General features: G+C 49.9%; 1 protein-coding gene across 5 annotated transcripts in view; it reads right to left on the bottom strand.

Annotated features, from left to right (window-relative positions):
* The window catches only part of DHX30 (DExH-box helicase 30), a 50688-nt gene that overhangs the window by 2559 nt on the left and 24112 nt on the right, over positions 1-24017 (bottom strand). For 4 of the 5 annotated variants that reach the window (XM_012473832.2, XM_012473828.2, XM_012473829.3 and 1 more), the window contains 9 exons: positions 15709-15839; positions 14028-14138; positions 5839-6140; positions 5296-5416; positions 4445-4594; positions 1773-1925; positions 647-1483; positions 296-371; positions 108-212 (listed from right to left, as the gene is read on the bottom strand). In XM_012473832.2, the coding sequence (XP_012329255.1) occupies positions 108-212; positions 296-371; positions 647-1483; positions 1773-1925; positions 4445-4594; positions 5296-5416; positions 5839-6140; positions 14028-14138; positions 15709-15839 (1986 nt within the window). Of the gene's footprint in view, positions 1-107; positions 213-295; positions 372-646; positions 1484-1772; positions 1926-4444; positions 4595-5295; positions 5417-5838; positions 6141-14027; positions 14139-15708; positions 15840-17879; positions 18088-24017 lie in introns of those variants that run through there. The other variant, XM_012473827.2, reaches the window with a different exon arrangement.

Below are 24017 nucleotides of genomic sequence, written 5' to 3'. Positions count from 1 at the left end.
CCACAGCATGGTCAGAAACCAGGGCCCCTGGAGTCCCAGTTGGGTCAGTCCCCAGACAAAGGCCAGGCCGGTTTCCAAAGGTTCCTGGTCCCTCCACCCGGACTCACCTGGCAGGATGAGGTACTTGCTCTCGTGCATGCCCAGGGCCTCCTGGAGGCGCTGCTGCACTCCTTTGATCTCCTGCCACCCAGGCAGAAAGCACAGGATCCCACCTGTAAAGGAGGCCTGGGGCATGAGCAGGCTGCTGCTGCAAGTGGAGCTGGGGCGGGCACAGGGCAGATGAGGAGGCACCCACCTGGTTCCCCACGGGCATCAATGTGCAGAACCAGATCAGTCACGAGGTCCAAATCGAGGGCGCATTCATCCTCAGACTGGGGTGGGGGAAGAGAGGCCACAGTCACAGCCCCGGGGTAAGGGGTCATGCCAAGGACACAGCCACCTGACTCAGTGAGACGGAGCCGCTTGACATCAACTCCAGTCCTCACATGCGTGCCACACAGGCAGGGTTAGTCCCCAGTTTTCTATTAAGGAAACCGAGGATTGGGGAGGGTAACTTGCCCCAGGCCACCAAGCCCCAGGGCCAGGGAGGAGGGACATCCACGGAGGAAAGATCAGGAGCCCCGGGTGGAATGGGGATGTCCCTCACCTCATGGTGCCGGTGCCGGTGCAGGTACTGGTGCTTGCCCAGCTTGGCCAGGATGTCCTCCAGGTAGTGCTCCTTGACCGGGTACATGAAGCCAGGCACCTTTATGACAGGGCAGCCACCAAAGTATCGGGAGAAGCGCTCATTGTCCCCTGTGGCACTCATGAGCACCAGCCGCAGGGCCGGGTTGAGCCGCTGCAGGCCCTTGAGCAGGATCAGCAGGAAGTCTGTGTTCACGTCCCGCTCGTGCACCTCGTCCACAATGACGTGGCTCACGCCCTCCAGGCTGGGATTGCTCTGCAACTTGCGCAGCAGGATACCCACGGTGCAGAAGAGCAGGGCCCCACCTCGGGCCGGGGGCTTACTTTCCAATCGCACCTGGAAGCCCACGTTCCGGCGCAGGGAGGGGCCCAGTTCGTGGCTAACTCGCTGCGCCACAGACACAGCAGAGATGCGTCGAGGTTGGGTGATGATCACATTGCAGCGGGCACCGCGGCCCTCGGTCACATAGCGCTCCAGCAACAGCTGGGGGATGCGCGTGGTCTTCCCACAGCCCGTGTCCCCAGAGATGACCACCACCGGGTGCTGCTCAATAGCATTGAGGATGGTGTCCCGATGTGGGTCCACAGGGAGTTGGGGGGCCTCCTGCCAGACCGGCCCTCGCCGCCGCCACAGTTCTAACAGGCTCTGGCTGAGACGCACCTCCTCTGCTTCCAACAGGGGCACATAGGGCTTGCCTGTGATAGGGTCACTCAGAGGCCCTGAGTCCTTGCCCAAGGGCAAGATGTCATCACTCTGCAGCCGGAGTTCTGGGGCGATCCATGAACTGTCCACGGGGTACTGGGGGGCAGGGAGGCAAGCAAAACAATGAAAAAACGTTCCTCACCGTGACACACATGGCCAGTCACTCCTCAGGATAACCCGCTGGGCAGAGGATTAATTTAGTCCATGACTGCCCCAGGATCCGTGTGGGCAGGACTGGGCTGCTCAGGCCGGGGGGCTCCCAGGCCCCATCCTCAGTGAGGAGAATGGGGAGGTACTACTGCCTGTCGCAGGTGGAGGCCTTCAGTCTGGAGAAATGGAGGTAGACTACAGGGGGAAGGGTGGGGAGGGATACAGGGCCTCTTACATGGTTCAGGAAGGTCTCTATCTTGCGGAGGATGGGCTCGGGCACCTGGATGGTGCATGGTCGGCGCTGGGTCTCACCCAGCTCACGCAAGGAGGCCAGGTTATACATGGCGTGCGTAAGCGGCTCGTTGTTCCTGTCCACCAGGCCCAGGCTCTGCAGGGCAACATGCAAGGCTCAGTCTATGCTCTGGGGCTCCCCAAAAACCAGCCCTGACAAGCTCAGGAGCTCTGAGACAGAAGTTGTACCAAGCAATCTCTAAGAGATTTTGGTTTGCGGCTGACATGATGCAGGGAGAAATTATAAACTGGGAAAATGTAAACTTACCAAAATAAACATTTTTAAAAATGAACTAAAGTTCATTCAGGCCAGCCATGGTGGCTCACGCCTGCAATCCCAGGACTTTGGGAGGCCAAGGCAGGCGAATCACCTGAGGTCAGGGGTTCAAGAACAGCCTGGCCAACATGGCGAAACCCCATCTCTACTAAAAATACAAAAATTAACTGGGCATGGTGGCAGGCGCCTGTAATCCCAGCTACTAGGGAGGCTGAGGCACAAGAATCGCTTGAACCTGAGGCAGAGGTATGCAGTGAGCCGAGATCACGACAGTGTACTCCAGCCTAGGCAACAGAGCAAGACTCCGTCTCAAAAAATGATAATAATAAATAAAGTTAATTCAAGAAAAGCTAAACCTGACATGTCAAAGAACAGCCCTACATCTGGAGGTGGCCCTGAGGAGAAACCTCTTGCTGTGTGGCTGGAGCTCCCCCGACACCACAATAGATCACTGTCACCTCCATGAATTCCCAACATGTACTCTCAGACCAGCCAGGCCAGGTCCTCAGTGATGCCAGAACACACCACAGACTCCCTCTTCCTACGCCGATTCACCAAGCCTCACCAAGCCTCCCTCCCGCCATCCTTCCACCCCACCTCCCAGTCTCTACATGGCACCTACCCATCTCTGACCCCATCATGTACAGATGTACATGAAATTCCCTGTAAACATCGATTATAATGCAACTTGATAAAATGAGCCACTGGAAGGAAAATACTGTGTCTTACCTAAAGCCACCTCACCAGAGATAAAACATGGCATTCTAATACCTCAGGCACGTGAGTAAGACCAGTCTTGTGTTCCTGTTACCTCTAATGTCTGGAATCTGCTCACCCTCCAGAGCCCAGATCAAATACTCTCTCCTTAAAGAAGTCTTTCCTCAACAGGGGCCAAGCCCCTGCCTCTGGGCGTGCTGGCACCATTAGCTGTAAGGACCTCAAGGACAAGGAACCAGGCCCCGTAACACAGAAGGCGCCAATACAAGCTCCTTGCTACAGGAATAGGCTTTTGCCCTCTCCCCAGACTTCAAGGGTTTTATCCACCAGCCTCACTGACACATGGACCTCCAGCCACTGCAAAGCTTGCTCCCTCCCAGACAGGCCCCTACCATGCTAAGGCGCGTCTGCTCATCAGTGCGTATGCGTCAGGCCAAAGCTCAAACTGCCTCCAGTCCTACCAGTCAGTCCTTGCTCTGCGCTCCTGTCACAGGGAGTACATCCCTCCCCCTTTATCTCACCACTTGCCTGTCCCCTCTTCCTCACCTTTTTCCAGGTTCTTGTTACCTCTCACCATCAGCCATAACTAAAATGTGGTTCCCAGAGCCAAATGCACCAGTGACATGGTGCACCTGACCATCCAGAGTAAAGCCGGCCTATTTCCATCTTGTTCTGCAAACTAAACCTCCACCAACATGGGTTGAGATTAGTAACTCCTCAGGCAGTTAAGACACGATCCCAAACCCCTCCCATTACTGTGCCATAACTCCACAGCCCCTTTCAAGAGAACTGCCATGGCTGAGAGTGATGGCTCACACGTGCAATCCCAACACTTTGGGAAGCCAAGGCAGAAAGATCGATTGAGCCCAAGATTTTAAGACCAGCCTTGGCAACACAGTGAGACCCTTGTCTCTACAAAAAATGTTAAAAAATTAGGTGGGTATGGTGGCGCATGCCTATGGTCCCAGCTACTCAGGAGGCTGAGGTGAAAGGATCACTTAAGCCCAGGAGGTCAAGGCTGCAGGGAGCCGTGATCGTGCCACTACACTCCAGCTTGGGTCACAGAGACCCTGTCTCAAAAAAAGAGAGGACTGCCAGCTGTCTGCCACACTGCCTCCACCTTGATGTTGACTGCTTCCTTGATCTTCACTGCAGTCACAAGTCGTCCTGCTCATCAGCACGTATGCGTCAGGCCAAAGCTCAGACTGCCTCCAGTTCTACCAGTCAGTCCTTGTTCTGTGCTCACATTATTCATTTTGGCCACAAAGCCCAGGTTATCAGGATCATATTGGACACCAAGTCTGCCTCCCAAAACAGGCTCAGCTCCTCCCAGCTTTATACTATTCTGAACGATGAGCAAGTTTCCTCCTGGCTTCACCAGGTTCAGGCCAATGGTGTGAAAAAGGCTGGGCCACAGGCAAAGCATCTCCACGGGGCTCTGGGGAAGCCGTGGAAACAGCTACAGAGCCTACAAATGAGGCCCGCACACCAGCTGTCTTTGTGCCAGGCAAAAGGCCTGCCATGGTGGTTTCATTTCCTAGAAAATGAGAGCCATTTGCCGCGGGTAGAGGGGAGCTTCAAGACATCCTTGTGCATCACACCCAGGACCTTCCTGGACTCACCTTCAGTTTCTTGCAGGCCAAGGCTGCTGCCTTATTCTCAGCCTCTGCTTTGCGGCGCCCTTTGGCAACAAAGGTCATGGGGCAGGGCCAGAGCAGGGTGAGTGTAGACAACTTGGTCTTGGTCCCCACAGTATGGAACTGCATGAGGTTCTACACAGAAGGCAAGAGAGGTGGTTACAGAAAGGTAGGAAATGAGAAGAGACTTGGGGCCTTCTCAGAATGCCAAGGAGCCCAGACATGGACGGAAGTACCGCCTCAGCAGGTGCCAGGCATGAGCCATGCTGGAAGTGCTGCTGCACAGCCAGAAGCAGGCCCGTGGGCTCAGGCAGCCTAGTCCCAGGCTTGCTTCTCCTGCTATAGCTCAACTTCCACTGCAGAAGACAGTGCTCGGCAATGCCACTACCTGCCCTCCTAGCCCACCATCCCCTCGGCACCTTCGTGGCAGCTGTGGGTTGAAGCTGTCAGCATGAGCTAAAAACCAGGCACATACTGCAGGAACAAAAAGGCCCTGCACCTGGACAGAAGCTCTGCTTACCCGAAGCCTCTTCACCTGGTAGCAAGAGAGAAATTCATACCTCATCATAGACCCAGACCTCTAACCCCTCCCACTGACAACCCACCACCCAGAACAGGTGTGGGTCGTCTGCTCCTGCAGCCCCCGGCCCTCTCCCTGTACTGCTGGGACTTGGCCTCCGCTCTGTCACACCTGCTACTTTTCCTTCCGAGCCGGAGCTCCTCCAGTTGGCCTAGGTGTGGGCTGGAGGAACAGGCCTTCCGTAAGCCTGCCTTTGGGGAACACTGGACGTGACCAAGTAAGCACCCCACACACACTTCTGGGAGACCTAACTCACCTTAGCTGTGGAGGATGACGTTGCAATCTGAATCACCTTGGCCAGAAGGTTCTTGGGAAGTGGAAACTGGGTCAGAGCCCTAATGGCACTGTCATCATCTGTCATCTCAAAGGAACTCCCCCTGGAAGGAACAAAAGTTTAGCTGAAAGTTCTCTCTCTTCATGGACCCATTTCCTCAAGGCTCTCAAATGCAGAAGCAAGGATGCTGCACTGCAGCAGGGAGCCAGGAGGCATGAACTGGATGGGAAACTGGACATCTCTGCTCCTCCCACAGTCACACCGCATGGCGAGCGCTCCCTCCATGCCCCCACACAGATAAGACAGCAGAGGGCAGAGGCTCTGCGCTGCTGTTCTGCAAAAGCCCAGCCACACAGTAGAAGACCATAGCTGGCTTCTACGCAGACATACGCTGAGTGACGGGACATACAGGATGAAATGTGAGGCGGGACACTCCCATCTCAGAGAAGGCTAGCAAGGAACATTCGCACATCCCCGTGTCAAGGCACAGCCAGCCTCTACTGCATCCCCAGCCCCCTTCTGTACCTTGAGTCCCTGAGTGGGGTGTGGGAATCCTGCTGCGTCATGGACAAGAAGTCAGTGACATCTATGGTCCCTTCTTCTAGTTCTTCCTCCTCATCCTCCTCTTCATCCCGAACCAAAGAGCGGGATAGGCCCCCAGGTCCCCCTGGCCGAATGCTCTCCGGATTCAGCTGCCGCCAGGAAGTAGGGGGCATGGTGGGTTCGGGACGCCACCAGCTGTCAGCAGGGGAGCCGAAGCGATCAGCTAGCACTCGGTATTTGGCTGCGTCAAACAACTCATTCCGGGGACCCAGCAGACCCCAGCCCTGGAGGGGAAAAGGGACACTGTAAAGATTCATACCATCTTTACCCCAGTCGGCCATCTATACCGTGAAGTCCCTTGTGTTGCGGAGCCAGTTTTCCATCTGTTAACCCACTTCAGCTCCTAGTCCAGAAGTGGGCATGGAACACTGAAAGATGCCTAGCTTTGAGATAAATAATCCCACACGGCAATGGGTGAGCAGAAGATACTGTTTTTTTCCTTTTTGACACAGGGTCTCACTCTGTCACCCAGGCTGGAGTGTAGTGGCACAATCACGGCTCACTACAACCTCTGCCTCCTAGGTTCAGGTGACACTTCCAGTTCAGCCTCCCAAGTACAGGCATGCACCACCACGTCCAGCTAATTTTTGTAGAGACAGGGCTTCGCCATGTTGCCCAGGCTGGTCTTGAACTCCTGGCCTCAAGTGATCCTCCCGCCTCAGCCTCCCAAAGTGTTTGGGAGGCATAAGCCACCGCACCCAGCTCAAGAAGATACATTCACACAGTGATCTAGGAAGCTTCAGTAAATACAGCAATTAAAACCTACGTAGCCGGCTGGTGAAGTGGCTCACGCCTGTACTCCCAGCATTTAGGGAGACTGAGGTGGGCAGATCACCTGAGGTCAGGAGTTCAAGACCAGCCTGACCAACATGGTGAAACCCCGTCTCTATTAAAATATATATACATACACACACACACACACACACACACACAAATTAGCTGGGCATGGTGGCGGGTGCCTGGAATCCCAGCTACTGAGGAGGCTGAGGCAGGAGAATCGCTTGAACCTGGAACGCAGTGGTTGCAGTGAGCCAAGATAGCACTGCTGCACTCCAGCCTGGGGAACAGAGAGACTCCACCAAACAAACAAACAAAAAAAAAACCTATGTAGCCTACACCATAGAACAGATGTAATTTCTGATATAAATCCTGTTAGGAATACATTCTAGAGAAATAACTTGAAATGTTAAAGCTATTTATATAAAAATATTTTAAATGTGTTATAGCTTCATGCTTTTCTACAGAAAATATAAATTCAACATTTGCTAAGTCTCTAGCGTGTACACAGCAACATGTTGGCCACCTGAGCATCATCAGGAGAGACAAGACCTGGTCCTCGCCCTCAACCAGTTCACAATATAAGAGGCAGTTAGCCAAGGGCAGTGGTATGCACCTGTAGCCCCAGCTACTCAGGAGGCTGAAGCAAGAGGATCACTTGAGCTTTAGAGATCGAGGCTGCACTGAGCCATGATCACACCACTTTACTGAACTCCAACCTGGGCAACAGAGCAAGGTCTCCAAAAAACAAAGAATCTAAGCGGCAGAAGAGGAATGCAGATGACCAGGGTCGAAGAAACAAAGACATAAATGAGCAGCCAGGAAAACAAGGAGCAGATGCCAAGAAAGCACAGGTGGCAGGAGCTGCCACTGGGAGAGGTAAAGGCAACAAAGCCCGAGGGACAGCAAGAACACAGCTTGTCAGGTCTCTGACGTCAGGACCATGTGACAGCAGACAGCAGAGGCCAAGGGCCAGGAACCTCTCTAAAGTGGCCTTCCAGTCCCACCCGACTCATGACAAGCTGGAGAGTGACCATGGCCTGCCTTCTTAAAAGTCTCTCCTGTCAGGTGCGGTGGTGCGCACCTGTAGTCCCAGCTACTCAGGAGGCTGAGGCTGGAGGATTGCTTGAGTCCAGTAGTTCTGGGCTGTAGTGCGCTATGCCGACCGGTTGTCCGCACTAAGTTCAGCATCAGTATGGTGACCTCCCAGGAGCGGGGGACCACCAGGTTGCCTAAGGAGGGGTGAACTTGTTCAGGTCGGAAACGGAGCAGGTCAAAACTCCTGTGCTGATCAGTAGTGGGATCGCGCCTGTGAATAGCCACTGCACTCCAGCCTGGGTAACATAGCGAGACCCTGTCTCTTAAAAAAAAAAAAAAAAAGTTTCTCCTTAGGTTTTGTTTTGTTTTGTTTTTTTAATAGATGGAGTCTCTCTCTGTCACACAGGCTGGAGTGCAGTGGTGCAATCTCGGCTCACTGCAACCTCCGCCTCCCGGGTCCTGGTTCAAGCAGTTGTCCTGCCTCAGCCTTCTGAGTAGCTGGGATTACAGGAACACACCACCATGCACAGCTAATTTTTGGATTTTTAGCAGCGACAGGGTTTCACCATGTTGGCCAGGCTAGTCGTGAACTCCTGAACTCATGATCTGCCCACCTTGGCCTCCCAAAGTGCTGGGATTACGGGAGTGAGCTACCACACCTGGCCTCTCCTTAGGTTTTTGAAGTAATTAAAAATTCTATTCACAATAGTAACAAAAACCATCACCTACCTAAGATGAACTAAGGTGGATTAAAAAGGTACAGACTGGCAAGGCGGCTCACAGCTGTGCATATTCACCCAGACTCTAAGCCACAGTGGCCCGAGTCTGGAGTGCCTTGCTCCAGCCCTTGGCCCTGGCAAGGACCATTCTTCAAGAATGAGCCTCTTCTATTTAGGAGGCTGGGTTGTATTTATGTCCTCCCATGGACACCTCCCTCTGGGCTGTGGCTGCTGACTCAGTCCCCTTTGCTTGCCAGCACGTCTCACCAAGCATGAGGGCAATGCGGAAAAACACATCTGGTTTGAGGGGAAAGGGAAACGCTGCAGAACTCGGAGTATAGCCATTAAAAGGCTGAGCTCTAGAACAAAAAACAACTCCTGTAAGCACAATGAGATCTCATCTCACACCATTAGGATCACTATTCTCAAAAACACAGAAACAAAGTAACAAGCACTGGCTTGGATGTGGAGAAACTGGAACCCTTGTGCACCACTGGTGGGAAAGTCAAGTACCGCAGCCACTGTGGGAAAGTCAGCCACTACAGAAAAGAGTCTGGCAGCCGGGCGCTGTGGCTCCACGCCTGTAATCAAGTACTTTGGGAGGCCGAGGCGGGTGGATCACAAGGTCAGGAGTTTGAGAGCAGCCTGGCCAATATGGTGAAATCCCATCTCTACTAATGTACAAAACTTAGCTGGGCATGGTGGCGCATGCCTGTAGACCCAGCTACTTAGGAAGCTGAGGCAGGAGAATCGCTTGAACCCAGGAGGCAGAGATTGCAGTGAGCCAAGATGGCGCCACTGCACTCCAACCTGGGTGACAGAGCAAGACTCAGTATTTAAATAAAAAAAAAAAAGTTTGGCAATTCCAAAAAAAAAAAAACCAAGAGCGAAGCATAATTACCATGATCCATCAACTTTACTACTTTGGGTCCATACACAGAGAGCCGAAAGCAGAGTCTCAGACATCAGTACACTCATGCTGACAGCAGCATTATTCACAATGTTAAAACATGGAAGCACCCCAACCATCCACTCATGGATGAATGTGTAAGTGAAATGTGGTAAAACCTGACAATGGAATACTATCCATTCCTTGAAAAGAAGGAATATTGGACACACACTAAAACATGCATGAACCTTCAGGGCATTATGCCAAGTGAAACTGCCAATCACAAAAGGACAAATATTGAATGGTTCTATTTATATGAGAAATCTAGAATAGTCAAATCTCACAGACACAGAAAGGAGAATGGTGGTTACCAGGGACTGGGGGCAGGAAATGGGGAGTTACTGTTTGATGAGTACAGAATGTGTTTTGCAAAATGAAAAAGTTCCGGAGATTGGCTGCACGACAATATGAATATACTTAACACTACTGACCTAGATTTTAAAATGGTTAATGAGGCCGGGCGTGGGCTCACGCCTATAATCCCAGCACTGTGGGAGGCCAAGGTGGGTGGATTACAAGGTAAGGAGTTAGAGACCAGCCTGACCAACATGGTGAAACCCTGTACAAAAATTAGCCGGGTGCAGTGGCGTGTGCCTATAATCCCAGCTACAGGAGACAGATGAATTGCTTGAGCCCAGGAGTTCAAGACCAGTCTTGGCAATACAGGAAGACCCTGTCTCTATAAAATTAGCTGGGTATGGTGGTGCATGCCTGCAATCTCAGTTACTCGGGAGGCTGAGGTAGGAGGAACTCTTGAGCCTGGGAGGTGGAGGCTGCAGTGAGCCATGATGGCAGCACTGCACTCCAGCCTAGCCCACATGGCAAAACCCTGTCTCGAAACAAATAAATAAAAATAAAAACACAGATAAACCTAGAAGACGTTAAGTAAGCCAGACACAAAGAAAATACCACATGGGCCGTGCGCATCACTTGAGGTTCAGGAGTTCAAGACCAGCCTGGACAACATGACGAAACCCTGAATCTACAAAGAACGCAAAAATTAGCTGGGCATGGTGGCACATGCCTCTCATCCCAGCTACTCAGGGAGCTAAGGCATGAGAATTGCTTGGACCTAGGAGGCGGAAATTGAAGTGAGTCAAGATCGCGCCACTGCACTCTAGTTTAAGTGATAGAGCCAGACTCTGTCTCAACAACAAAACAAAACAAAACAAAAATACTACATGATCTCACTTATATGTGGAATCTAAAATAACTTGAATATACAGAAACAGAGTAGACCTGGTGGTTACCAGGGGCAAGAAAAGAGGAATGAGGAGATGTAGGTCCAAGGATATAGTTACAAATAAAGAAGAAGAAGAAATCTCAAAGTCTAATGTATACCATAAGGACTATTTTTATTGTATTATAAACTGGAAAATGCTAAGGGTACATTTTTTTCTCTTTTCTTTTTTTTTGAGACATAGAGTCTCACCCTGTCGCCCAGGCTGGAGTGCAATGGTACAATCTCGGCTCACTGCAACCTCCGCCTCCCAGGTTCAAGCAATTCTCCTGCCTCAGCCTCCCAAGTAGCTGACATAACAGACACTTACCACCATGCCCAGCTAATTTTTTGTATCTTTAGTAGAGATGGGGTTTCACCATGTTGGCCAGACTGGTCTCAAACTCCTGACTTTGTGATCTGCCTGCCTCGGCCTCCCTAAGTTCTAGGATTACAGTTGTGAGCCACCACACCCAGCATTTTTTTTTTGCAGACAGAGTCTCACTTTGTTGCCCAGGCTGGAGTGCAGTGACATGATCTCGGCTCACTGCAACCTCTGCCTCCCTGGTTCAAGCGATTCTCCTGCCTCAGTCTCCTGAGTAGCTGGGATTACAGGTGCCCATCACCATGCCCAACTAATTTTTTGTATTTTTAGTAGAGACAGGGTTTTGCCACATTGGCCAGGCTGGTCTCAAACTCCAGCCCTCAACTGATCCACATACTTCAGCCTCCCAAAATGCTGCAGTTACCAGCATGAGCCACGATGCCCAGTCTTCCGTGCTCTAACCACAAAAAAAGATAACTATTTGAGGTGACAGATATCTTAATTTGCTTGACTGTAGTATTCATTTTACTGTGTGTTTATGAAAGTGTATGTGAGTATGAAACATCATACTGTACATATTAAAGAAAGACAATTAAAAAAAAATTAGACCACACTTACAATCCCAGTACTTTGGGAGGCTAAGGTGAGAGGATCACTTCAGCCCAGGAGTTCAAGACCAGTCTGGGCAACACAGTGGGACCCCATCTCTACAGGGCAAAAAAAAAAGGCCAGGCACAGTGGATCACACCTGTAATCCCAGCACTCTGGGAGCCCAAGACAGGCAGGTTGCTTGAACTTAGGAGTTTGAGACCAGCCTGGCCAACATGGCAAAACCCTGTCTCTACCAAAAATATAAAAACAAAAACATTAGCTGAGCATAGGGGCACATACTTGTAGCCCCAGCTACTTGGGAGGCTGAGGCGGGAGCACTGCTTGAGCCTGGGAGTCAGAGGTTGCAGTGAGCCAAGACTGTGCCACTGCACTATAGCCTGAGCAACAGAGTGAGATCCCATCTCAAAAAGAAAAAAAAAAGCTGGGCACAGTGGCTAACACCTGTAATCCCAGCACTTTGGGAGGCTGAGGCCAGTGGATCACCTGAGGTCACCACTTTGAGACCAGCTGGCCAACGGTTACCCCGTCTCTACTAAAAAACAGAAAAATTGCCTATAATCCCAGCACTTTGGGAGGCCAAGGCGGGTGGATCACGAGGTCAAGAGATCCAGACCAACCTGGTCAACATGATGAAACCCCGTCTCTACTAAAAAAATGCAAAAATTAGCTGGGCGTGGTGGCGTTCGCCTGTAGTCCCAGCTACTTGGGAGGCTGAGGCAGGAGAATTGCTTGAACCCAGGAGGCGGAGGTTGCAGTGAGCTGAGATCGCGCCATTGCACTCCAGCCTGGGTAACGAGTGAAACTCTGTCTCAAAAAAAAAAAAAAAGCCTGGAGACCATGAGTAGAAGAGAAGCTGTGGGAATATGCAGCCTACGGCTTTTCTTGTCAGAGCAGAGATGAAGACTTAGGAACCTGGCCAGGTACAATGGTTCACACCTGCAATCCCAGCACTGTGGGAAGCTGAGGTGGGAGGATTGCTTGAGACCAGGAGTTTGAGACCAGCCTAGGCAACAAGAAAAAACCCGATCTCTACAAAAAATACAAAAAAAGTAGCCAGGCATGGTGGTGCAGGTCTGCAGTCCCAGTTACTGGGGAGGCTGAGATGGGAAGATGGCTTGAGCCTGGGAGGTCGAAGCTGCAGTAAGCCATGACCATGCCACTGCACTCCAGCCTGGGCAACAGAGCAAGACCCTGTCTCAAAAAAAAATCAGAGCAGGCATGGTGCCGCACGTCTGTAGTCCCAGCACTTTGGGAGATGGAGGCAAAAGGACTGTTTGAGGCCAAGAGTTCGAGACCAACCTGAGCAACACAGCAAGACCTCATCTCTACTAAAAATAAAAATACTTTTAGAATTTAAAAAAAACGAGATGGGACTACATGGCTATAGAGAAAAACCTACAGGAAATGAGAAAAAAAAAAACAGAAACCAACACAAAAATACATCCATCATGCTATATATAGGAAGTTTTTTTGTTTTTTTTGTTTGTTTGTTTGTTTTTGAGACGAAGTTTCGCTCTTGTTACCCAGGCTAGAGTGCAATGGCACGATCTTGGCTCACCGCAACCTGTCTCCTGGGTTCAGGCAATTCTCCTGCCTCAGCCTCCCGAGTAGCTGGGACTACAGGCGCGCGCCACCACGCCCAGCTAATTTTTGTATTTTTAGTAGAGACGGGGTTTCACCTTGTTGACCAAGATGGTCTGGATCTCTTGACCTCGTGATCCACCCGCCTTGGCCTCCCAAAGTGCTGGGATTATAGGCGTGAGCCACTGCGCCCAGCCTAGGAAGTTTTTGATAAAGTGGTTCCTCTCTGTAGTTTTTTTTTTTTTTGGTTTGGCCTCTCTCTAGTTTTTAAAACCACAGCAAATAGGCTGGGTGGTTTTTAAAACCACTGCAAATAGATTACAAACTCATGCCTGTAATGCTAACACTTTGGGAGGCCAAGGCAGGCAGATCACTTGAGGTCAGGAGTTCAAGACCAGCCTGGCCAACAGGATGAAACCCCTGTCTCTACTAAAAATACAAAAATTAGCCAGGCGTGGTGGTGGGTGCCTGTAATCCCAGCTACTTGGGAGCCTGAGACACGAGAATCACTTGAACCTGGGAGGTGGAGGTTGCAGTAAGACAAGATCACACCACTGCACTCCAGCCTGGGCAACTAAGCAAGACTGACTCAAAACAAAATACAGAAAATAGATAAAGCTATATATATATATGTGTGTGTGTGTGTATATGTGTATATACATATATATATATACGCACACATGAAGTTATATATATACACTCTGTGTGTGTGTGTGTGTATAATTTTTTTTTTCGCCTCACTGGCTGAACAGCAAGAAAGGAAACCAGGAAGTGGGAAGAGCTAAGGACAGGTGAGTGATAGAACACTATGCCAACCTCTACCAATAAGAACAAAGAGCAAGGAGATTCCCAGGAGGAAGGTCTGCTTGGCTTTCACTGAGGGAGGGTCACCTTGAACAGCTGGCAGGCCGCAGCTGCAGCCTGCCGCTCAGCATCAATCTTCTTGCTGCCATAGCCTTCTACCTCCACGCTCTTGGGCCACTTTATGTGCAGTGTGACTTTCTGGGGAAGAGAAGAGAGAATCAGAACTCTTGCCACTCCAGACTACAGAGTTGTTGCAAATCACATGGAGAATAAACAGCTGTGGACCTCACAGCAGCAGCAGGCTAGGCTCAGAGTTGAGAGCAGAAGACAGAACCTCAATCCCATCATTTTTTTTTTTCTTTTTTTTTTTTTGAGATGGAGTTTCACTCTTGTTACCCAGGCTGGAGTGCAATGGCGCGATCTCGGCTCACCGCAACCTCCGCCTCCTGGGTTCAGGCAATTCTCCTGCCTCAGCCTCCGGAGTAGCTGGGATTACAGGCGTGCGCCACCATGCCCAGATAATTTTTTGTATTTTTAGTAGAGACGGTGTTTCACCATGTTGACCAGGATGGTCTCGATCTCTTAACCTCGTGATCCACCTGCCTCGGCCTCCCAAAGTGCTGGGATTACAGGCGTGAGCCACCGCACCCGGCTCTCAATCCCATTATTAACTCCTTAAAGGCTCTAACCCTCCCACCGTGAAACCATTTGTTCTACCCCAAGCTGTTTTGCTTCTTCGAGGGCCATGTTCTAGCCAGAGGCCAAGCTGGGATCCATCTTTATTACAAAAATTGTTGGGGGACAGGGTCTCACTCTGTTGCCCAGGCTGGAGTGCAGTGGTGCAATCACAGCTCACTATAGCCTCAACCTCCTAGGCTCAACCAATCCTCTCATCTCAGCTTCCCTAGTAGCTGGGACTACAGGCCTGCACCATAATGCCTGGCTAATTTTTTTTATTTTGTAGAAATGGGGTCCCACTATGTTGCCCAGGCTGGTCTTAAAACCCCGGGCTCAAGGGATTCTCCCTACTCAGCCTCCCAAAGTGCTAGAATTACAGCCATAAACCACCACACCCAGGCCCCATTTTTATCTTTAAAAATCATCCAGGCTGAAAGCAATGGTGGCTCCCAGCATTTTGGGAGGCTGAGGAGGGAGGATCCCTTGAGCCAAGGGGTTTGAGACCACCCTGCGCAACATAGCAAGAACCCATCTCTACAAAAAATACAAAAAATCAGCTGAGTGAGGTGATACCTGCCTGCAGTCCCAGCTACTCTGGAGGCTGAGGCAGGAGGATCACTTGATCCCAGGAGTTTGAGGTTACTGTGAGTTATGACTGCACCACTGCACTCCAGCCTGAGTGACAGAGAGACTCTGATTCTGTCTCTACAAAAATAAATAAAATAAATGTTTAAAAAATCATTCAGAATGGTTTGCCTGCATGCTTCTGTAGTTCAAGAATTTATAGGACTCTAAGGGCAGGAATTCTCATCATCAACTCTAACCCTCCACAGTCCTTAGTTGATGGGGAACAAAAACCAAGGATCAGTGTAGGGGCCTGTCTTAGACAAGATGGTGCCTCATTTGCCGTGTTCTGCTTCCCTAATCCTGGCTGTTCTTCAAACCTAGCTTTGCTTTGAGTATCTGCTGACCATTTTAATTCAGGAAACCCATTCTATGGCCTCCTTGACAAAGACACCTAAGAGAGAAAGGACAAACAGCCTCCTTTCTCAGTCATATCAGTGTTTTTCCTTGCCACCAGCAGAGTTACCTTTTTCTTCGGTCCATTTGTGTGCACGTAGACTAGTTTGTCTTTTGCATGTGAGATGCCAAGGGCTCTTCCAATCACACTGTTGAGAAGATTTTTGGGCTGTGGGAACTCTTTTAATAGGTCCCTAGAAGCTAAGAAAATAAGAACAAAAGCATTACAGTTGTTCTTTTTCTTTTAAAAACTCCATGGGGCCTGGGCTGGATTCTGAGGATGTTGGCTCATGACCCCAAACCACCCAGGAGCATCTTGAAAAACGAAGGAGAAATGAATTTAGGGTTTAGAGGGGAGAGTGGGGCAAGACCCACTTGAATAACTCACTCCAATAACCATCTCTTGAAGGAAAAGTGCTAATGACCCACACACCACAGAAGGGAATCTACCAGCATCCTCTTCCCCGCCCGACCTCCTTATTTCATACATCAGCTACAGAAGGCTGGTTGGTTAATAAACCCTCCTAGTCTGATGTCTGAAAGAAGGTACTAAACAAACAAACAAACAAACAAACAAAAAATACAAAAACAAAAATCCACCACACACACAAACTGGAGATCAAGACAATGCAAGGCCCCTCCTAAAATGAGACACACAGAAGAGAGGCCTGGCCGCATGTACCTCAAATGATGAGACCCAGACGCTCAAATATACCTAAGCACACTGCAAAAGGCTTCCACAGAGCCAAACTACGTGTGGGGACTGATTAAAGACCTCTAAAGCTGGTCACAGTGGCTCATGCCTGTAATCCTAGGATTTTGGGAGGCTGAGGCAGGCAAATTACCTGAGGTCAGGAGTTCAAAACCAGCCTAACCGACACGGTGAAACCACTGTCTCTAGTAAAAATACAAAAATTAGCTGGGTGTGGTGGCTAACACCTGTAATCCCAGCTACTCAGGAGGCTGAGGCAGGAGAATCACTTGAACCCGGGAGGCAGAGATTGCAGTGAGCTGAGATCACGCCATTGCACTCCAGCCTGAGCAAAACCCCGTCTCAAAAAAAAAAATTAATTAATTTAAAAAGACCTCTACATCTGAGCAGGAATGAGTTATTCCTCCTCCAAGTTCTCTGGAATCACAGGGAAAACTGATGCATCAGAAACCATGAGAGGTGCCTTGCTTCTTTTCACTTGTTTTTTGGATCAATCCCAGAGCAGAAATGCGTGAGATGTCTACCTAGAGGAAGCTTGTACCAGACATGAGGCTTAACCAGGTCATGAAGAGGTCTGCTAGGAACATGGGGGTCTATATTCTCCACTCTAGTCTCTGGCAGCTCCAAAAGGAGCACTATATATGCACATGTGCACCTGCATGGACACTGATCACCCGGGGAGCTTTTTCACCGCATGGGCATCCAGCTCCCCACAGGGCACCTGAGAATGGCAGCGATGTTGGAGGAGGCTCTTTATTTTGAAAAAATGCCTCCAAGCATTCTGATTTAACTCTGCTACTGGTTTGAGATCGTTTCCTTGGAACAGAGTCCTGTGTCAAGTGGCCAGGATGGAGAACACCTGGTCCTGTCTCCCTCTAAGCGGTAACTTGTAAAGCAACTAAGATTCAAGCAATTAAGAAACCATATATAAGTAGACTTAGGGGGACTGGTTACAGAGGGACCTAACTCTGAATAGCCTACTAGACCCACTGGTTTAACAACAGAGGTGCACTGAGACCCACCCCCCTTCAGCTCTGTAAGGTTGGTGGAGACTGGCGTTCTCTACCCATCTTTGATGCTTTCGCCAGCTTTATTCTCTGCACTATTCGGGAGGCACAAAGCTGGAGTCCACCAGAGCAGTCATTCTGTCTCTATTTGAGATCCTGATGTCTCAGGAGTATTTTGGGCTATTTCTCACACTGGTGAAGGCATGCTTATCCCTAGAAGCTCTAGCCCTTGGCTACTCCTCCTGGCAGGAGTTAGACTTTTACTCGTTTTCCCCACTTTCTTGAGGTCTCGCGCCTCTCAACTATTCTTGCCAGAAGCACGTAGGTACTCTAAGGGTCTATTTGGGCCTGTGCCAAGCTAAACTTTACAAACAGCAGGGCGGCGGCCCGCCGGCGGATGGCGAACTTAGCCGCTATGAAAGAGAGGACCCCCGGCCGCCAGGCCGGGTTTCGGCCCGCGCCCCTAACGCTGCCACCCCAGGAGTCAAGGGCGTAGCCGCCCACTCTCGCTGCTGCCCTCACCGTTCACCATAGTTCCGTCGCCTTCCCCAGGCCCGCCGGGGGCCATCCCTGACCCGGCCTCGGTGGCCTCCTTAGTGCAGTCGGAGGGGGCGCAGACTGACGAGAAGCCGCGCGAGCGACCCTGTGGTCCAGCAGAGCGGGGACCCAGCGGCCGCAGGCACGGAGAGAAGCCGGCGACTAGCGCCATGAGTCTCTTGGCGGCCGCCATCGTGCTCCCACCGACCCCCGCGGCCTGTGTGCTGAAGAGACCGGGCGAAGAGAACGGGAGTGGCCGTCCCGAGCTCTGCGCGCCCCCTGCCGACCGGGCGGACCCGACGGCCGAGCCCAGATGAGGGCGTTCGCAGCCCGCCCTAGCTCACTGCAGCCCGCCCTAGCTCACTGCAGCCCGCCCTAGCTCACTACAGCCCTGAGCCTCCAGTAGGCGGGCTCGGCGCGGCTCAGGGCTTGGACCCTGCCGAGCTCACTCTCAGGCAAATCTAAACCGGCAGTCATGTGGATCGGGGGCAGGAAGACGGAATGGGGCTTTTGGGGAGAAAATAATGCTAGGCCTTAGCTCAATGTCATATAAGGAAGCGAAGTTAGTTCCGTACCAATTGTTCGTTATCTCTCAACTTCTCAACATGCTTCTGGCAAATCGGCAGCCCCATTTTTTTTTTTTTTTTTTTTGAGATGGAGTCTCGCTGTGTTGCCCAGGCTGGAGTGCACTGGCTAGATGTCGGCTCACTGCAACCTCTGCCTGCTGGATTCAAGTTATTCTCTGCCTCAGTCTCCCAAGTAGCTGGGATTACCAATGCCCGCCACCACACCCAGCTAATTTTTGTATTTGCTAATTTTTTTTATTTTTAGTAACCAGGTTTCCCCAGGTTGGTCAGGCTGGTCTTGAACTCCTGACCTCAGGTGATCCAACCACCTCAGCCTCCCAAAGTGCTGGGATAACAGGTATGAGCCACCGTGCCCTGCCACCCCCATCTTATTTAATGGCTTACAAAATAAACCTGGTGAAGATCTGGAGCCAGGGCAGGGTGTGGTGGCTCACACCTGTAATCCCCACACTTTGGGAAGCTGAGGCAGGTAGACTGCTTGAGCCCCGGATTTTGAGACCAGCCTGGGCAACATAGTGAGACCCCGACTCTATTATGTTTAAAAACGAAAAAGAAGATCTGGAGGCAGGCCAAGGAAGACCTCTTCTTCAACACAAGCAGAAACAGATGTAATCCCCAGGGCTGGAGGGGAAGGTGAAAACACCCAACTTTGGACACTGCCAAGAACTGAGCTGGTCCAGCGTGAAGTCCAGCAGTGAAATTGCTGTTCCACACTTGCTGGAAAGCCAAATAGGATTTCATTTCCAAAATATTCTGCCTGGATCTTAGCCAGGCTAATTCCTCTTCTGCCTCCTATGGCCTTGAGGAGCAGGGCTCTGGGTCAACTGGGAATCAGACTGAATCTGTATGTTGAGGGTAGTGACAGTGCAGAGCCAGGGCCTCAAGGTCTCAGTCCCTTGGTGGGGGGGTGGGGTGCAGTGGGAGGGGGACTTGTGTAGGAGGTAGTGGCAGAAATATTAAGGGAAAAACAGTAGAGAAAGTTATACGATATAGTCTCAAACCCTTTTGAAAAGCCTGAAAGTTTTTTCATATTTTCAGGAGAAGTTTTGGCTGAAGGCAGCCTAAAACCCCCTTACATTTAGTTAATAAGTAAAGCAAAGGCCAAACATGGTGGCTCACACCTGTAATCCCAGGCACTTTGGGAGGCTGAGGCATGTGGATCACAAGGTCGAGAGACCAAGATCCATCCCGGCCAAATGGTGAAACCCCATCTCTATTCAAAATACAAAATATTAGCTGGGCATGGTGGCACACAACTGTAGTCCCAGCTGCTCAGGAGGCTTAGGGAGGAGAATCACTTGCACCAAGGAGGTGGAGCTTGCAGTGAACCAAGATTGTGCCACTGCACTCCGGTCTGGCAGCAGAACAAGACTCCATCTCAAAAACTAAAAACCAAAAAATAAATAAGTAAAGCAAATAGCTAAAGTATGTAGAAAAATTTACCTAACTTGTTTACTCATGTAGTCTTAAAACTAACCTTTAAGCTGGATGGCCCTCTCATGAAAAAGCTGGCCAAAGATATTACCCCTAATGGTGTTTGCTTTAAGCATCAGAACCTGCCCTTTAATTTTTTTTTTTTTTTTTTTTTTTTTGGAGACGGAGTCTTGCTCTCTTATCAGGCTGGAGTGCAGTGGCACTATCTCAGCTCACTGCAATCTCTGCCTCCTGGGTTCAAGTGATTCCCCTACCTCAGCCTCCTGAGTAGCTAGGACTACAGGCACATGCCACCACACCCAGCTAACTGTTTTATTTTTTGGTAGAGACGGGGTTTCACCATGTTGTCCAGGATGATCTCAATCTCTTGACCTCGTGATCCGCCCGCCCAGGCCTCCCAAAGTGTTGGGATTACAGGCGTGAGCCATTGCGCCCAGCAATTTTTTTTTTTTTTTTTTCCTCTTTGAGATGGGAGTCTTGCTCTGTCGCCAGGCTGGAGTGCAGTGGTGTGATCTCAGCTTACTGCAACCTCCGCCTCCAGGGTTCAAGCGATACTCCTGCCTTAGCCTCTCCAGTAGCTAGGACTACAGGCATGTGTCACAATGCCCAGCTAATTTTCGTATTTTTAGTAGAGACGGGGTTTCTACTAAACCAGGATGGTCTTGATCTCTTGACCTCATGATCCGCCCACCTTGGCCTCCCAAAGTGCTGGGATTACAAGCATAAGCCACCATGCCTGGCCCTGTCCTTTAATCTTTCAATCTAGTAGTGTTGACCCAAGCCTTTGTCAGTTAAACTTTACTAAATAAATGCGAGTCTCACTGGCTGAAGAAAGCCGGTGGTTGCAACTGTTTACAGCACTCTTCAAGGAGTCTGTTAAGAAGCAACAGATCCTCAGCTGAACTGGCAAAGCATAATATCTGTGTGTCAGCGTACTTTATTCATCCGTCACTGAGTCAAGGTCTGCAGGACAGACCCCTACAAGTAGTGACCCTGACAGCCTTGGACAGAGGTTGGCAGTGTAGCTGGAGGTGAGCTGGGAGGGAGGGATATGTTTGCTTTACAAGTCCAGGTCTGAATCTGATAAGCTCTGGGAGAGCTTGTTAAAACAGGCTGCCAGATGGTTTGAGCCTGAGCAGAGACATGACACAGCCTCTTCCATGAAGGCAGAGCCAAGACCATGGTTTCAGAAGGGCCTGCAGTTCGCTTCTCCATACACACTAGTGTGTGTGGAGGATTCCGCCAGAGCACCAATGCCAAGTAAGAAAGTGAACCAAGTCAGAAACTTCTGAAGTACAAGTGTTCTAAAGGTGGTGAGTCACAACAAAAATCACAGTACTCTTTGTAGTAAAATTCTTAAGCATGTTATTTTCTGTTGAAGTTTACAATCAAAGGAAAAAAAGTAATGTTTTATACTGTCTACTGAAAGAAAAGGATCACAGCACATAGGACTCTAGATGACATCCAGCCCAGGAGGCAGGCTCTAGGCCTACTCACTCAGCAGGTGCTGAGCTGTCACTGCACCAAGTCTTACTGGTTTCAGTTTGACATTTCATGGGAGATTTCTTATTGCTCAAAAAATGAACTCGAGGGAGCCCCCATAACTCACGCGGGAACGCCCAGGATAAAAAAAAAAAAAAAAAAAAAACTCTCATTTGTTAGTAACAGTTACTTTTTTTACTAGATCTGTAACTTCTGTAAATACACATAGCATGTAATGGTTTCTTAAAATGTGTTCTGGCCGGGCATGGTGGCAGAGGCCTGTAATTCCAGCATTTTGGGAGGCCGAGGTGGGTGGATCAAGAGGTCAGGAGTTCAAGACCAGCCTGGCCAAGATGGTGAAACCCTGTCTCTACTAAAAAATACAAAAAATTGGCAGGGTGCAGTGGCTCACGCCTGTAATCCCAACACTTTGGGAGGCTGAGGTGGGTGGATCATGAAGTCAAGAGACAGAGATCATCCTGGCCAACATGGTGAAACTCCGTCTCTACTAAAAATACAAAAATTAGCTGGGTGTGGTGGCTCACATCTGTACTCCCAGCTACTCAGGAGGCTGAGGCAGGAGAATCACTTGAACCTGGGAGGTGGAAACTGCAGTGAGCTGAGATCATGCCACTGCACTCCAGCCTGGCAACAAAACGAGAGTCTCAAAAAAAAAAAAAAAAGAAAGCAATACAAAAAATTAGCCGGGCGTGGTGTTGGGTGCCTGTAATCCCAGCTCCTCAGGAGGCTGAAGCAGGAGAATCACTTAAACCCGGGAAGCAGAGGTTGCAGTGAGCCAAGATTGTACCATTGCACTCCAGCCTGGGAAACAACAGTGCAAGACTCCCTCAAAAAAAAAAAAAAAACCTAAAGTGTGTTCCTGTGTGACAATTTTGTACAAATTTGTTATTTTCCATTTTTATTTCAAAATATACAATCAAACTTAAAATTAAAAAAAAAAAAAAAGGCTGCTGGGAGCCACCCTCAGTTTCTAATTCATTAGGTCTCGAGTGGGGCCCAGCAATCTGCATTTTTTGAGATGGAGTCTCGCTCTTGTTGCCTAGGCTGGAGTCCAATGGCACAATCTCTGCTCACTACAACCTCCACCTCCTGGGTTCAAGGAATTCTCCTGCCTCAGCCTCCTAAGTAGCTGGGATTATAGGCACCCACCATCACACCTGGCTAACTTTTTTTATTTTTTAGTACAGACGGGGTTTCACCATTTTGGCCAGGCTGGTCTTGAACTCCTGACCTCAAGTGATCCTCCCAACTAGGCCTCTCAAAGTGCTGGCATTACAAGCATGAGCCACCATGCCTGGCCAAGAATCTGCATTGTTTTTTTTGAGACAGATTCTCTCACTGTCCCCCAGGCTGGAGTGCAGTGCCATGATCTCCACTCAATGCAACCTCTACCTCCCGGGTTCAAGCAATTCTCCTGCCTCAGCCTCCCGAGTAGCTGGGATTACAGGCACCCACCACCACACCTGGCTTATTTTTTTTATTTTTAGTAGAGACGGGGTTTCACTATGTTGGCCAGGCTGGTCTTGAACTCCTGACCTTGTGATCCCACCAGCCTTGGCCTCCCAAAGTGCTGGATTATAGGCGTGAGCCACCTCGCCCGGCAGAATCTGCATTTGTAACAAGTTCCCAGATGATGCTGAAGCTGCTGATCTGGAACCACACTCTAAAAATTGCTGGCCTATGAAAAGGACATGAAATTTGAGTCCTAATACTTGGGCTTAGCCTAAACTATATGACTTGCCAGCTGAGAACCTTAGGCAATATCATCAACTGGGAAAATTAGAACAAACTTGCTCTACTCATTCTGTGTGGCTGTGGTTAGGTTCAAATGGGAATATTTAGAAGAAGGCTTTGCATAGTGCTGTGTTAAGAGAAGCCCCTGCCCACTGAGGTCTGAAACAAGAGGGGAGGACACGTCCTTTAGAGACAGACCTGGGCAAGACGGTACAGCTTCAACTCTAGATTTGCCATTTACTTCTCAGTGGGTTTTTTCTAGGAAAGGGGCAAAAGGTAGGGTGGCTTTGGCAGCAATTGTGTGACACTGCAAATGTCACACGGGGACACCAGCATCTGTATCAAACAGCCCTACCCAGGTCATCAATATTAGGAATGGAGAACATGATTCTCCCAGGACTTTGCCTTTGGCCAGGTGGCACATTAATTTACCAAAAGCCTAGGCATCCAGATGCTTTAGGGTAGGTTTCAAGGACTGTAGCAGCCCAAATTCCCTCAAGAGAATCCAGAAGCTTACCTAGCCTGGTAGTGGCTGTGATGCCTAAAGACAAACTTTGAAAATGGTAGCTGACAGCTGAAGGAGACAATAGTATAGACAGAAAGGCCCTACCTGGAGTATAGGACCCAAGCCCTTTGTGGCACTTGAGGAAGCCCTCAAGATAGCACTCTGTTCTAATGGCCATTTACCATAAGGTTGAAATGCCATGATTTCTTAGATTTGTTTCCAAAGAGTCCAAAATGAATAGCGATACACAAAGCAACACTGGCCATGAGTTAATTGTTTGAGCTGGGTGACAGGTACATAGGGATTCATTGTATCTTTTCTAGTTTAGAACACGTGTTGAACAGACATTTAGATTTTTTT

This window comes from Aotus nancymaae, unplaced genomic scaffold (genome assembly GCF_030222135.1).
Source record: "Aotus nancymaae isolate 86718 unplaced genomic scaffold, 86718_ANA_hifiasm-v0.15.2.pri h1tg000067l, whole genome shotgun sequence".
In the NCBI taxonomy this organism is placed as follows: domain Eukaryota; kingdom Metazoa; phylum Chordata; class Mammalia; order Primates; family Aotidae; genus Aotus; species Aotus nancymaae.
The sequence above is the reverse complement of the archived record's forward strand: the minus strand, read 5'-3'. Positions and strand labels throughout refer to the sequence as shown.